Source organism: Salvelinus alpinus, chromosome 22 (genome assembly GCF_045679555.1).
Source record: "Salvelinus alpinus chromosome 22, SLU_Salpinus.1, whole genome shotgun sequence".
Lineage (NCBI taxonomy): Eukaryota > Metazoa > Chordata > Actinopteri > Salmoniformes > Salmonidae > Salvelinus > Salvelinus alpinus.
In genome coordinates this window covers 22,189,853-22,203,768 of record NC_092107.1, presented here as the reverse complement: position 1 = coordinate 22,203,768, position 13,916 = coordinate 22,189,853, and the positions used below count along the sequence as shown (strand labels likewise).

Sequence of the window (13,916 nt, the reverse complement as noted above, 5' to 3'; positions counted from 1 at the left end):
AAAACACATATTGTACTGTACACCCACCATACATTCACTCTGAAAAAGCACAACTGGGCAGGCGGCTGCCTGTCATTTTGAGCCGGGAAACAAGAGTTTTTGGACCAGCTCCAACCTCTCCTTTCCTCTCTTCTCTTCTATCCTCCTCCTCTTATCAGCCCTTTTTACATCCTCTATTCTCGTTCCCCCCCATCTTTTCCTCTCTTCCCCTCCTCTTATCAGCTTTCCTCTCTTCTCTTTCCTCCTCCCCTTTCTTCCTCTCTCCATCTCATAGAGCTCATTGAGTTTACATCACATCCTTCTGACTTCTCTATTCCATCTATCTCTTCAAAATGAGTAGGAGATGTGAAAGAAATAAGCCCAACATCTTGCCAGCTGTTTCTTCTTCTATTCTCCTTCCCCTAAAGCTCTGGAGACTCATATGCTGTGATCTTTTCCTTCTGATACAATGAGAGGCCTTCTTCTTGTTCTCCCCCCCTGGTATAGCAGAGGAGAAAGGGGAGGAAGTTTGACTTTTCTTCGCCGAATAGTTTTTTGTTCAGCAGAGTTGCGAGTTGAGTTACTGTGGGAACTGTGGCTGCCGCCGCCCACTCTTCTCTACCGTTACACGACTGCCAGGTACAGTAGGTAATCTCGCCCCTGCAATACAGTGTGTGCTGCAGCACTAACACACACACTCTGACATAGATAGGGTAAAAAGTTGTTGTGTGTGAGTCAACCAAGCACACAGGTTAACTACTTACTTAATACTCTTCATATCTATTGAGACAGGTTGGATGTGTGGTCCTCTGTGGCTCAGTTGGTAGAGCCCGGCGCTTGCAATGCCAGGATTGTGGATTCGATAGCTTGGACCACACACCATACAAAAATGTATGCACGTACTGTATGACTGTAAATCGCTTTGGATAAAAGTAACTTACAGGGCCAACCCTTTGCTCTGGACATCAACTTTATCTGTCACTTTAGTGTGTGTGTGTGTGTGTGTGTGTGTGTGTGTGTGTGTGTGTGTGTGTGTGTGTGTGTGTGTGTGTGTGTGTGTGTGTGTGTGTGTGTGTGTGCGCGCACAACGTACACAAGTCACGGTGTACATGCACGTAACTTGTGTACCTCCAGGCTGATACTACATGTAAGTCAGGGAGGGGACAGATCACCTTCCTGCCAGACGGATGGAGGGGAATGCTCCTGGCCCAACAGTTAATAGATTGTTTGAGAAAACAGAGTGGAGAGCGATGACAATTATAGTTGGGGTGAAGCGGCCCGCCTAGCTGAGAAATACAGCGACAGAGTGCGGGCCATCCATCACTCCTCTCTACTCAACTCCACTCTTTTCAGTGTGTCTGCACAGATGTAGCTGGTCACACACACGGAGTTGTTTGTGTTTGTGAAGGTGACACAAACGTAACCCTGTTCGACAGGTGTGTGAAGGTAATGCAGATGGGTGTGCGTGGAGTGGTGAGGCTTGCACAGGTGATCTCTGTGGAATTCTAGATTGTGGTTTGTTAATATCCATGTACACTATCATGATGAAATGGCATTTGTTATCGTAACGGCTAGGCATTTCTTCGTACTCACGTGATCTCACCAGGACAAAGTGTATTGTACTTTAAGATTGTATGATAGGAGATGTGCATGTTGGGAATTGTAATGTGTGTCATATAAACTCACTGTAGTCGCTGTTCTCGTCCTTGGTCCCATTTATGGTGCCGTCCGGCTTCATCTGCAGGTAGAAGCCCTGCTCGCTGAACAGTCGCGTCACAATGCCCTTCAGCTGCGGCTCTGCAACACAACACAACGGGGATAAGGGTTAGCTAGCTGCTTGGGTCATGTTCATTAAGCACCAAACATTATAAAATGGACTGAAATAGGGAGGAACTACCTGAATGTGTCCAATAAGAATACAGTAATCCCTCGTTTATCGCGGGGGTTACGTTCCGAAAATGACCCGCGATAAGTGAAATCCGCGAAATAGAAAACTTTTTTTTTTTTTTACAATTAGCAACTATTACATGTATACAAATACAGTGACTCACGTGTAGGCCGTTTCACTGCTCTTCAGACTGGGCCGCTGCATCCTGACTGCGCTCTGCAGTGTTCTCTTCTTCTGAAGCCCGCGGTGCAGGTGTGTTTGTTCGGGAGAAGAACATAGTGATAGGCAGCTGTTGTCGCTCTTTTTTCTTCTTTGCAAAAAGATCCTTGTACACCGACATGCCACCATCGATTACGTTGGAGAACTGTAATGAACGGCTCATCAAAGGGTCCCATTCCTCAGCTACTCGCTTAAGTTCAGTGGCCATTCGCACCATGGTTGCTAAGCGACCAAGCGTTAGTCCTTCCTTCCTTCCTGGCCAACTTAATGTAAATTTGCCAAGCTGTTTTATGTACGTACACATAACTGCACGAGACGACAAAATGATAGCACAATTCGTAGCATGTTTTGATACAAGAAGCGGGAGTGAGTTTTTAGCGAATCAGAATGCAGAGCACAATGCACAAAAAAAAAAAAAAAAATGCATTATGAAAATCCGCGAAATAGCGAATCCGCGATAAGTGAACCGCGAAGTGGCGAGGGATCACTGTAGTCATTTTTGGTTTTCCATTGCAATGAACAAGGCCCAGGTCACTCAGACACCAAAACACTTGAATGCCATGCCCTCATACTCTTAATACCATTTTCAATGATTAGGGACAGACTAGCAAAAACTAGACTACAACTAAGGCCCAGAGCTCTTCCTGGTCTGGTTGCATGATCAGGAAAAACTCTTGGTCTTATAGTGTAAGCCTGAGTTAGTACCCATTATTGCAGTACCATGTGATAGGCTACATAATGAATGAAATGCCATGTGATACATGTGATGACACAGAAGCAAACAATGCCTCCCATCATGACAGAGAGGCAGACAGATTCTCTTGCGCCATCTCCTCAGACCATCACTCAATGGTAAAGAGAATAAAAGGAGGTAAAGAGAATAAAAGGAAGAGGTTAATCACGACAGTACTTTAGGGCCATTCAGAGCATGCAGATACCAACATGACACTAATCAGTGGAAAACCATCTCCCAGTCTTATAGATAAAAAAAAGGTTCAGTTGGTGGATCAAAACCGAACAGAAAAACAAAACGGTCTAAGAAACCACCTCCAAATCATGAACAGGGCACACAATGTGGGACAGATAAACTTGGCACTACAGCCGCTTGACGCCCAAATCATGCAGGAAGAGACAGAAGAAGACTAAAATACAGCACTATTTAGAGCAAGTCGGTGTGCCAGTTAAACGCTGATGATGAGGCAGACCCAGTGGATGATAGAGACACTGAAAAGGTGGAGGGATACGGATAAAGGATCTCTCATCTATCGGTGATAGATATGATACTCTTAAACCGCTGACTAACTTGCTTGTAGCCGAACTGTGAGAATTGGCCCATTGGTGGATCAATAAAGCATTCTTCACCAACAATAGTTCACCTTAACATGGACTGATAGCTCTGGTCTAGGTCGTTAGTGTGCCTTCCTTCACTTCATGTACTGGAGGAACCCGCACAACAACAATTTATTTGATTTTTTTGTCTTTTCGCACATGATGAGCTTAGAATAATAACAAGTTCACATTTGCAGTTTCACATGTAAGAAAACTTCACAATTGTAAGTTCACACGTGTGGGTGAAATAGTGTTATACTCCTCACATGTGAAAAGGTGGTGCCAACATGTGGAATGTGAAATTGCATATTCTGTAAAAAGGTTACTTTGCCTAGCTGATCGTACAAAATAATAATTTCTTACTTGTAAGCTCATCCACTCCATTATTATTGTAGTCCTCCACAGAGTTGCATTGATATACATGTATACTTAACACTACCACAAGGGAGAGGTATTCGGAGTGTTATTGCTGCAGACACCGCCTCTTTTTTTCGTACATTGGTCCGTGACTGTTGGATGAAGCCCAGTGAAAAGAACAGAGAAGCTAGCTCCCCGTGTCTCCTTATTTTTATCCTGTTTTTTTGTTTCTACCCATGGTTATGTTTAAAAAATCTAGAGATAACATGTTTAACTAAACAGTGTTGAGTTCTGGTAATTTTCATGTATAATTTAATTGTTTTGACCAAGTGAGATTTTCACATTTACATGAGTGTAGCCAAGCTATGTAGCTAGCTAGCTAGTTATGTTTGTATGCAAGTCAATGAGAACAAGATGGCGTTTCTGAAATATATTTTATTTCCATTATAAATGTTTCGGCTCTTAAATAGTTCAATTTATTTATTTATTTTTACAAATGAGACCTCATATTGAGTGTATTTAAATGTGTACATATGAACCACGGTAATTAGATGTATTTTAGAGGGTTACTTTCTATGAAATGTGTATCTAATCATTGCATGTTAATTGCTAACTGCTAGCTAGCTTAGTGAAAGGTGATCGCTATCCTTCCATTTCATCCTAGCTAGCATTTGTTATTGTTAGCTGTCCATTGGTTTTTGTTACATTTACTACACAGGCCTAAACTACATTTTTATGTATTTGAAAATGTGTGAATGTGTTTGCTTTTGGAATGAATGTAAACAGATACTTTTCTACAAAGAGATTTATTTTGAATTAGGTCTGTCTGAGTTAATCAGTTAACTTGAGTTAGCTTTTTGTAATTTTAGTGCACAATTATTTTTTTTATCGCGATTAATCTCATTGTCTGAAAGCGTCCAAAATACAATGAAAACATCCAAAATGCATTATCTATACAGCTAAAAACAACAATGCAATGTCAAAACAAGTTGACATCGAGGTTTCCATTTTTCTAATTAATACTTTGTATATAATCAACAAGTCAATATTATTGTAATGCTTTTTATATTAAAAAAAATCTTAGATTATAGTTTAATTTGATCTAATTCTTAATTTGCGATTAATCGTGACTAATCACAGCATACCCTGTGATTATCAACAACAAAAAAATTACTTTCAGTTTGCTTGAACGTTTGCTAAAATGCAGAACGATTTGTACTGAAAGACACCATTTCCCAAAACGTCCTTGTACTGTATGTTCTTGAACAGACTTTGAGATAATACGTTTGCTCCGCTCAGTGGGGGTGCGGGGTGTGGCTTGAAGCAATGGGTTAAGTATTTAAAGGGAAGCAGTGCATTTTTATACCACAACCCAACCCCTCCCCGTTTTTCCATGGTCGTTCAGTACAGTTTCCGTTAAATTGAACGTTCTATTACGTTTTTATGTACTGAACGCAGCGCTGCTCTGAGGTCACTGACCTGGTTTCCTGCGGACTGGTCTTTTCTTGCCGCTGCAAAACCGAACTTTGCTGAAGACAGTAAATATATGCCTCTCGCACAAGGAGCGGGGATCTTTGCTGGGACCGGTGCGCCGTTTGGAAGTGGCGACCTTTTCGCTGTTTCCCTCTCTTGCTTGACGTTTCTGTCGTATCAGGGAGCTGGCGAGCGCCGCCGCCATCTCCCCGGTAGATTAACCTGAGCGTAGACCACTTGAATCGTATCCAAATCTTCTATGAGGGAGATGTTGTCAATATATTGCTGAGGGTGCTGGTTATGGCTGGTCCAATGCACGAGGTTGCATAAGTGCCCCATTATGACAAATATGTAGGTAAGGTGAATAAAATGACAACTTGCTGAATGCTGAAATCAAACATATTTGTGATACAAATAATGTTAACGTCGATATTCATATAAAATATTGCACTGGCAGTCTTTACAAATAGGTAGGCTACTATATCTCTAAATACATTAATTCATAAATGTATATTGTGCAGATTTCTCCAAGGTATTGCTCTTTATCTCCAGTCCAGATTATTCCCAGGTATCCAGATAAAATGTCCCGTAAATAGTTTCATTATCCATCGTTTTCATTCCTCTTAAATTTCCAGTGCTCGACATTCCACAACTATCTGAGTTCAGTGGCAGCAGCGTACTGGATGTGCGCGGACACACTGCTCACTCACTAGCCCAGCAGCCCGCGGACGGCATTGTCTTTTGCTCAACTACCGCTCGACACGCGAGCCCCAGGCAAAAAATAATAATCCAAATTCGAAACCCCCAATGTTCTCTGGAAGACGGAGAGTCACAACAAATTGGAGGACCGTCGAAAATCTGTCGCCTTCATAATCACAGGTACTGAGCATCCTAAACTGACATAATTCAAACCCATTGGGCACACACTGGTTGAATCAATGTTATTTCCACGTAAATTCTTTAAAATTAATATGAACCAATGTGAATTGACGTCTGTGCCCTGTTGGAATGATCTAAACACAAATCTCACGGTAGCCTGTAATGAAAAGTACTATCAGAGCAACCGGTGGAGCCTGCTCTTCGTCGCCCGGTTTGCAAGCAGCCTTTCTTTTTCTAACTATGCAATCCTACGTGGTTGTGGTTCGGACAAGCAATTCTCGGAGGCTGAGAGAAAGAGAGCGAGAGGGAGAATAACTATTTTTGCGAGTGTGTGTGAGGGAGGGAGGGAGGGAGAGAGAGCAGGGGGGCGGTTAAGCGAGTTAGCGAGAGGGGTCCGGCATTGTAAACGAAAGCGATGGTGGGCTGCTTGGCAGGAGGTGCGCTAGCAGCTTACATGTGTTCGGTAACATAATTGTTACCAAAGTCGATGAGAAAGGCAGGTCTCCATCACGCAAAGCGATCCATACTTCCTGGGCGTGCAAACCGATCTCGTGCATCATTCATACTTCCTGCGCGCAATATAGCCTGGGGATGAGGTAAAGCAAACCTAGCCCCAGTGGTGTAAATTAAGTAAAAAATACTTGTACTACTTATGTCGTTTTTTGGTATATGTACTTTACTATTAATTTTTTGACAACTTTTACTTCACTACATCCCTAAAGAAAAGAATGTACTTCTTATTCCATACATTTCCCTGACTCCCAAAAGTACTCGTTACATTTTGAATGCTTAGCAGCACAGGAAAATGGTCCAATTCACACACTTATTAAGAAAACGGCCCTTGTCATCCCTACTGCCTCTGATCTGGCGGACTCACTAAACACATGCTTTATTTGTAAATGATGTCAGAGTGTTAGTGTGCCCCTGGCTATCCATAAATAAATAAATAAAACAAGAATTGTGCCGTCTGGTTGGCTTAATGTAAGGAATAAGAAATTATTCATACTTTTACTTGTAGGGCTACATTTTATACTTAAGTATATTTTAGCGATTACATTTACTTTTGATACTAAATAAATGTAAAACCAAATACTTTTACTCAAGTAGTATTTTACTGGGTGACTCACTTTTACTTGAGTCTTTCTCTATTAAGGTATCCTTACTTTTTACACCACTGTCTAGCACCTAGGCTAGGAGCCTGTATCTGTACCTGTAGCCTACCTACCACACACACGAACCAGCTGGATACCGGCTGTCCTGAGGCACTGCTTCTTTCTACCTTATACTGTAAACCTAATTGATAAAGAGAGTGTATAGCATATATCCAAGTGGAATTCAGAGGCAAAATATTTGTCTGTCAGCTAGGGTTGCACATTTTGGGGAATATTCAGAGGTGTAAACTTTTCATGGGAATTAACGGGAATATATGCAATTTAATAGTAATACCATTGAAATGTAGATCTTTTTGGCATTGGATATATTTACCATATCATATGGAGACAGAAACATAAACCCTTTACCTTATAAGTAGACAATTGCAAATGATAATCCTTCCAATAGAAATAAAGCAATTTAGTTTGAATTGAACTTGAATTAAATGAGTTGACTCTTCACATGGGATGATTTCACTGAACAACAAACGGGAAAATTGAATGATCCCAAGTGATCCATCGTATCTCCCAAAAACGTTTTCAACATACATCTGTAAAATTATAGTCTAGAACCTAAAGCTTTGTTTGTCTTCCTCTCAAGCTTCCATGTCATCTCCCTGGACCTCCTCAATGTCCACCTCTTGAACATCAGACTGAGGCCTCATCTTAACTGTCACTTTCCAACCTTGTTGAGGACAGCTCGTTGTCAGGCTCAAAAAGCATAAAATTTGCCTGGATGGCCACCAATTTTTCAACCCTTGTATTTGTCAGCCTGTTGTGTGTGTGTGTTCCCAAACAAGGACCAGTTGCGTTCTGAGGTGGCTGATGTTGGTGGGATTTGGAGGATGATGGAGGCAACGGGGAAAGAGCCGCAGATCCACAAAGTCTCTTCCACCAGGTGGCTGATGAGATATGCTGGCACGACTGCCATATTGCTTCTCCATCCCAAAGCCCTTGCTTGGAAGTGTACTTCGCCAGACTGCCAAGAACCTTGCCCTCATCCAGGCCAAGGTGGTGAGACACGGTAGTGATGACACCATAGGCCTTGTTGATCTCTGCACCAGACAGGATGCTCTTGCCAGCATACTTGGGGTCCAACATGTACGCTGTGGCGTGTATGGACTTCAGGCAGAAGTCTTCACGCTTTTTGATGTATTTCAGAACTGCAGTTTCCTCTGCTTGGAGCAACAGTAAAGTGGGCAGGGCAGTACGTATTTCTTCTTACATCTGCAAGCAGAGTCTGAACATCAGACAGGATGGCATTGTCTCCCTCAATCTGTGCAATGGCTACTCCTGTTTCAGGCTGCTTACCACTCTCCCAAAATACATCATCCAGGAGGATCCTCTTGGCAGACCATATCGGCAGACTGTGATATGGCCATTTCTTGGAGAGACTCCTTCCCCCCCAGGAGACTGTCAAACATGACAACACCAACCCAATGGGTGTTGCTGGGCAGCTTCAATGTGGTGCTCTTATTCTTCTCACTTTGCTTGGTGAAGTAGATTGCTGATATAACTTGACGACCCTTCACACACCTAACCATTTCCTTGGCACTCTTGTAGAGTGTGTCTATTGTTTTCAGTGCCATGAGGTCCTTGAGCAGCAGATTCAATGCATGACCAGCACAGCCAATGGGTGTGATGTGAGGGTAGAACTCCTCCACTTTAGACCAAGCAGCCTTCATGTTCGCAGCATGGTCTGTCACCAGTGCAAATACTTCTGTGGTCCAAGGTCATTGATGACTGCCTTCAGCTCATATGCAATGTAGAGACCGGTGTGTCTGTTGTCCCTTGTGTCTGTGCTTTTGTAGAATACTGGTTGAGGGGTATGTCATTATCACACACTATTTTGTTCAGTTCTTTGCACCCCATCACTGAGGTATTGTTTGTTTTGTGCCACACGTCTTTCAGAACTCTGTTTTTCCCGTGATTTACTGCTCCCGTGTATGATAGTTTTTGCCTGCCTCACTAACGACGCCTTTTGCCTATTCCCTGCCTGTACATTAGCTTATCGGATTTCCTGTTATCTACCTATTGCCTGATCTCCCGGACTACGATACTAGCCTTTTCCCTGCCTGTACTGTTGCCTTTTTGGACCCCCTGTGTATGACCTTCTGCCTGCCCCTGGACCCAGCTACCTGCCGCCTCCTGTGGTCCTTTGCAATAAACACCTGCTGCGCCCTGCACTTGAAACCAGCTCTCTTGTCTCCCCTCGTGTTCATTACAGTAGTAGTGTGGGCTCAATAGCATCTCATTAGTGTGCAAGATCTTGAGAATCAGCTGTACATGTGATGGAAGAATGTACTGTGCATGCAGAGGGTTGCAATTCCATTGAATTGGGGATAGTTTAACCAAAATATGCTACAAGACCTAGAATTGCCTTGTGTATTCCACAAAAAAAGGTTCACTGTTTTATAAGCTAACTTTTTTGATGAATTTAAGTAAAATTCCCCGAATTCTCAGGCTTAACTTCCCCTTGAAAATTTAGCGGAACGTTTCCAACCCTTTGCAACCCTACTGTCAGCTACCAATACTCTATAAACTTGGAATCCAATGGTGTATTGTATCAGATTCTACAACAGGTGGGTCTAATCCTGAATGCTGATTGGTTATAACTGCATTCCAGCCGTTGTCTAGTCCACAAGTAAGCACCGGCTAAATCTATTACGTTAAAATGCCTATTTACTATGTTCCATCTGACTGCCAATCCACTGTCTCATCAGCCCAGCCAGACATTTTATAAACTTGATCTCTAACTATAAAAATAATCTAGACATTATCTCACATTTCTTTTAAATTTACATTTCGTTTTCAACAGCGGAGATATGTATAAACCTTGCTGTCTATCTCCGACATTTGCAACATTGTTTCAATAATCGAATTTGATCTCCAGCTGTCACATATTAATGAACGTGTCGGGACAACAGACAGGGGGGCAGCGTTTCTCATCCAGTCTAAATCATAGATCAGCTGGCATCATTTTTATGGATATGTATACAAAGAAAAGTCAATTGAAAAAAGATCAAACGAAACTAAGTGCAGCTAGTTTGCAGTCTTTCCAGCTTCCGTTTGAAGTGATTATGTTAGCTGTGTTATTGGCTAGCTCCTCTGAACAACAGTGTCCTGACGAGTGAGCACATTTTCTATGCCAAGCGAAATCGCTCCTCATTAGCTCATTGTTATGGATGTATCCAAATAAATGTCACTAGAAAACAGCTTATGCAAATGCAGCTACTTTGCTGTTATTCTGGCTGCACTTTTTGGCTTGACTGTAAGTTAGCCGTAGTTGGTTAGCTAGCTGAGGCGCGGGAACCCGACGAGGCCGCTTGAGGCGTGCGAAGGCATGAGGCATGGGGAGCCTGACGAGCCAGCTGAGGCATCCCCAGTTGCTTCGGCAGCGACACTTGGACCCGACATAACCAGTAAAAAAAATGTAATAAATCCCTGTTGCTTCCCTTTGGTGAGGCGTTATTCTGTAACGTGTATGCTAGGAGTCGGGAAGCAAATACAGGGAGTGAATTTAATAAATAACGGAACATGAAACAAAACAATAAACACAAGTAGAGTACAGATAAAACACAGGAACAAAGAACCAAAGGGAGTGGCAGATATAGGGGAGGTAATCAGAAAAGTGATGGAGTCCAAGTGAGTCTCATGATGCGCAGGTGCGCGTAATGATGGTGGCAGGTGTGCGTAATGATGAGTAAACTGGCAACAACGAGCGCCAGAGAGGAGGAGCGGGAGTAGACGTGACAGCTGCCTATCTAAATGCAGCATAAATAGCCTATTTCTAACTGAAAGGTAAAGACACAGCTACGAACTATTTACTAGCAATAGTGTAGTATCAGAAGATTTTAGTTCTGGGTTACTAAGATTATATATACTTTATTAACCTTTAATTGTGAATGAACTGCAACTAAAATAGTCACTGATTCCCTGTATTTCTTGAACTGCATTGTTGGTTAAGGGCTTGTAAGTAAGCATTTCACGGTAAGGTCTATCTATACCTGTTGTATTATTTTTTTTCAATTATACTTTTTTTTTTACTAGGCAAGTCAGTTATTAAGAACAAATTCTTATTTTCAATGACGGCCTAGTGGGTTGATCAGGGTTCGGGGACAATTTCAATTAAAGTCAATCAATTAAGGAAGTAAACTGGAATTCCAATCCAATAATTGACTGCCTTGAAATTTAATTGACCCCAACCCTGGTATGGATTACTGTGATGTGATCACGCTGAAGTTGACAACGTAATGGGAAACGAGGGATGTGATTACAACTATTACCCCATGTTAATATCAGAAGCTCATGGCTGATGCTGATAATGAAATAAATCAAATCAACCATAATTGCAGAGCTATGAGGCTATTGTCATGACGTTTCCCTCTTTGGATACACCCATTCATTGGCCAATAAGGAGGTTCATCCGCCTGTTTCAAGCCACTAGTGAATCCTAACACAATATATACAGTAACTATTCCCTCCTTTGATGGACTAATACATGAGTTTTAAGGGATAATGTGACATTTTGTAAATTAGCCAACTTTTCCTACTCGTGAACTCATGGATACCATGTTTATGTCTCTGCCTGCAGTTTGAAGGAAGTTGAAGGTAGTATCTGGAGCCATTGCTAACTAGTGTTAGCGCAACGACTGGAAGTCTACAGGAACAGCTAACATTCTATGTTTCTGCATGCTAGCTGTTCCTGTAGACTTTGTCACTGTGCTAACGCTAGTTAGCAATGGCTCCTTTAAACTGCCTTTTAGCATACATAAATTAGAACTTCATATCCACTGCTGATTCAGCAGTTCGGAGAACACAGTGTGTGTGTGTGTGTGTTGCATGTAATCCCTTCACAATCACCACTTTCCCTATCAACTGGGAAAAGACAACACGGGGCTGCAGCTGGGTGTCAATGGGCAGGCGGGTCAATCCACTTGCTGCCTGCCGTGGGTGTGACCTGTTTCCTGTCCTCTAGGAGAGTTGGCATTAGGAAGTGTTCCAACTGTTCCAATCATACCCGCTTGTGTGCTCCAGGTGTGAAGTTTGAACAGAGCTGATCCTGTATGGCAAAGGACAGAGTTTGGATGTGTAACCCTACAATGAGTTGGGTTTATATCAGTGGTATTAGTGATGTTTTTAATTGCCCCTCAGGGAGTTTCTCATTTCCATTCTGTGATCAATAAAATTGTATTGAAGTTAAAGTTTCTATTCATTAATTATAAAATGAAAAAAAACTGAATGAATTATTTATAAATGAATGATATGTTTATTCATTTGAGTCGTAAACAATAAGCAAGTAAACAATAAGCAACTAAATTACATAATGTCTGACACAGGTAGGAATTATGTCCTTTTCTCAAGGGTTTTTACATGAAATGTTCTACTGTAAATTATCCACTGTCTCCTCTATTCCTGACCCTGATTTGGCTCGGCATCCTCCGTATTTATGCCTCTGCCAGATTAACTCTGAATTGTTTAAAAGGGGTGAGATTTAGATTTAACCCTTGGTTTTCTTCAGAGCTATCTGAGCTCATCAAGATGAGAAACCAGGCCTGGGCCAAAGCAAGGAAAACTGACTGTAATGGATTGGCAATCTTTCAGACAATTGAGAAACATATGTACTATCTCAATTAAGCTAGCTAAATCAAGCTACTTTTTAAGCGCCATCTCTGACTCTTCCAAATTTTGGAAAACAGTTAATGCACTGAAGCATATAAATTCCTCTTCTTCCATGCCAAAGCAAGTTCTGACTCTGGCATCATTACTGAGAAGAATGGGATTAGTATACTTCTAACCAGCATTTTATCTTGGCAGTTTTTTCTTATTTGAGAGAACCAGTGATGTATTTGACCCTGGTCAGTCAATTGACTGCTATTCCCTCTCCCAGCCTCTAGCTGACTCGGCGGTTAAGCCATCTTCTAGGGATCTTTGTTTTAATTTCAACATGTCATCAAGCATATATGCCACTGGGGCTTATATGCTTGATCCATTTTTGATTCAGCTCTCTGCCCCCCTAATGATTGTGGAATCATTAACCTACATTTTTAACCTGACGATTAGGTTTGGAAGGCGGCTCAGGTACTCCCCATTCACAAAGGTGGTGACCCTTGTGACCTAAATAACTTTCACCCTATTTCAAAAACTTTGTTGCCTGGCTAAAATATTAGAATCTCATCTAAGATCTTTCTTTATATATGAAATATATAAAAACATGTATACCGAACAAAAATAAACGCAACATGCAATTTTTTTTACTGAGTTACAGTTCATATAAGGAAATCAGTCAATTGAAATAAATTCATTAGACCCTAATCTATGGATTTCACATGATTGGGCAGGTGTTCAGCCATAGGTAGGCCTGAGAGGATATAGGCCCACCCACTTGGGAGCCAGGCCCACCCACTGGGAGCCAGACCCAGCCAAACAGAATGTTTTTCCCCACAAAAGGGCTTTATTACAGACAGAAATACTCCTCCGTTTCCTCAGCTGTCCGGGTGGCTGGTCTCAGACAATCCTGCAGGTGAAAAAGCCAGATGTGGAGTTCCTGGGCTGGCGTGGTTACACGTGGTCTGCGAATGTGAGGCCATTTGTATGTTCTGCCAAATTCTCTAAAACAACGTTGGTAAAGAAATTAACAT

At 41.9% G+C, this 13,916-nt stretch overlaps 1 protein-coding gene across 5 annotated transcripts in view; it reads right to left on the bottom strand.

Moving 5' to 3' along the window:
* Positions 1 to 13,916, bottom strand: part of LOC139549266 (fibroblast growth factor 12-like) — a 104,539-nt gene that overhangs the window by 33,088 nt on the left and 57,535 nt on the right. For 4 of the 5 annotated variants that reach the window (XM_071359531.1, XM_071359530.1, XM_071359528.1 and 1 more), the window contains one exon: positions 1,666 to 1,776. In XM_071359531.1, coding sequence (XP_071215632.1) covers positions 1,666 to 1,776 — 111 coding nt within the window. Of the gene's footprint in view, positions 1 to 1,665; positions 1,777 to 5,251; positions 6,411 to 13,916 lie in introns of those variants that run through there. The other variant, XM_071359527.1, reaches the window with a different exon arrangement.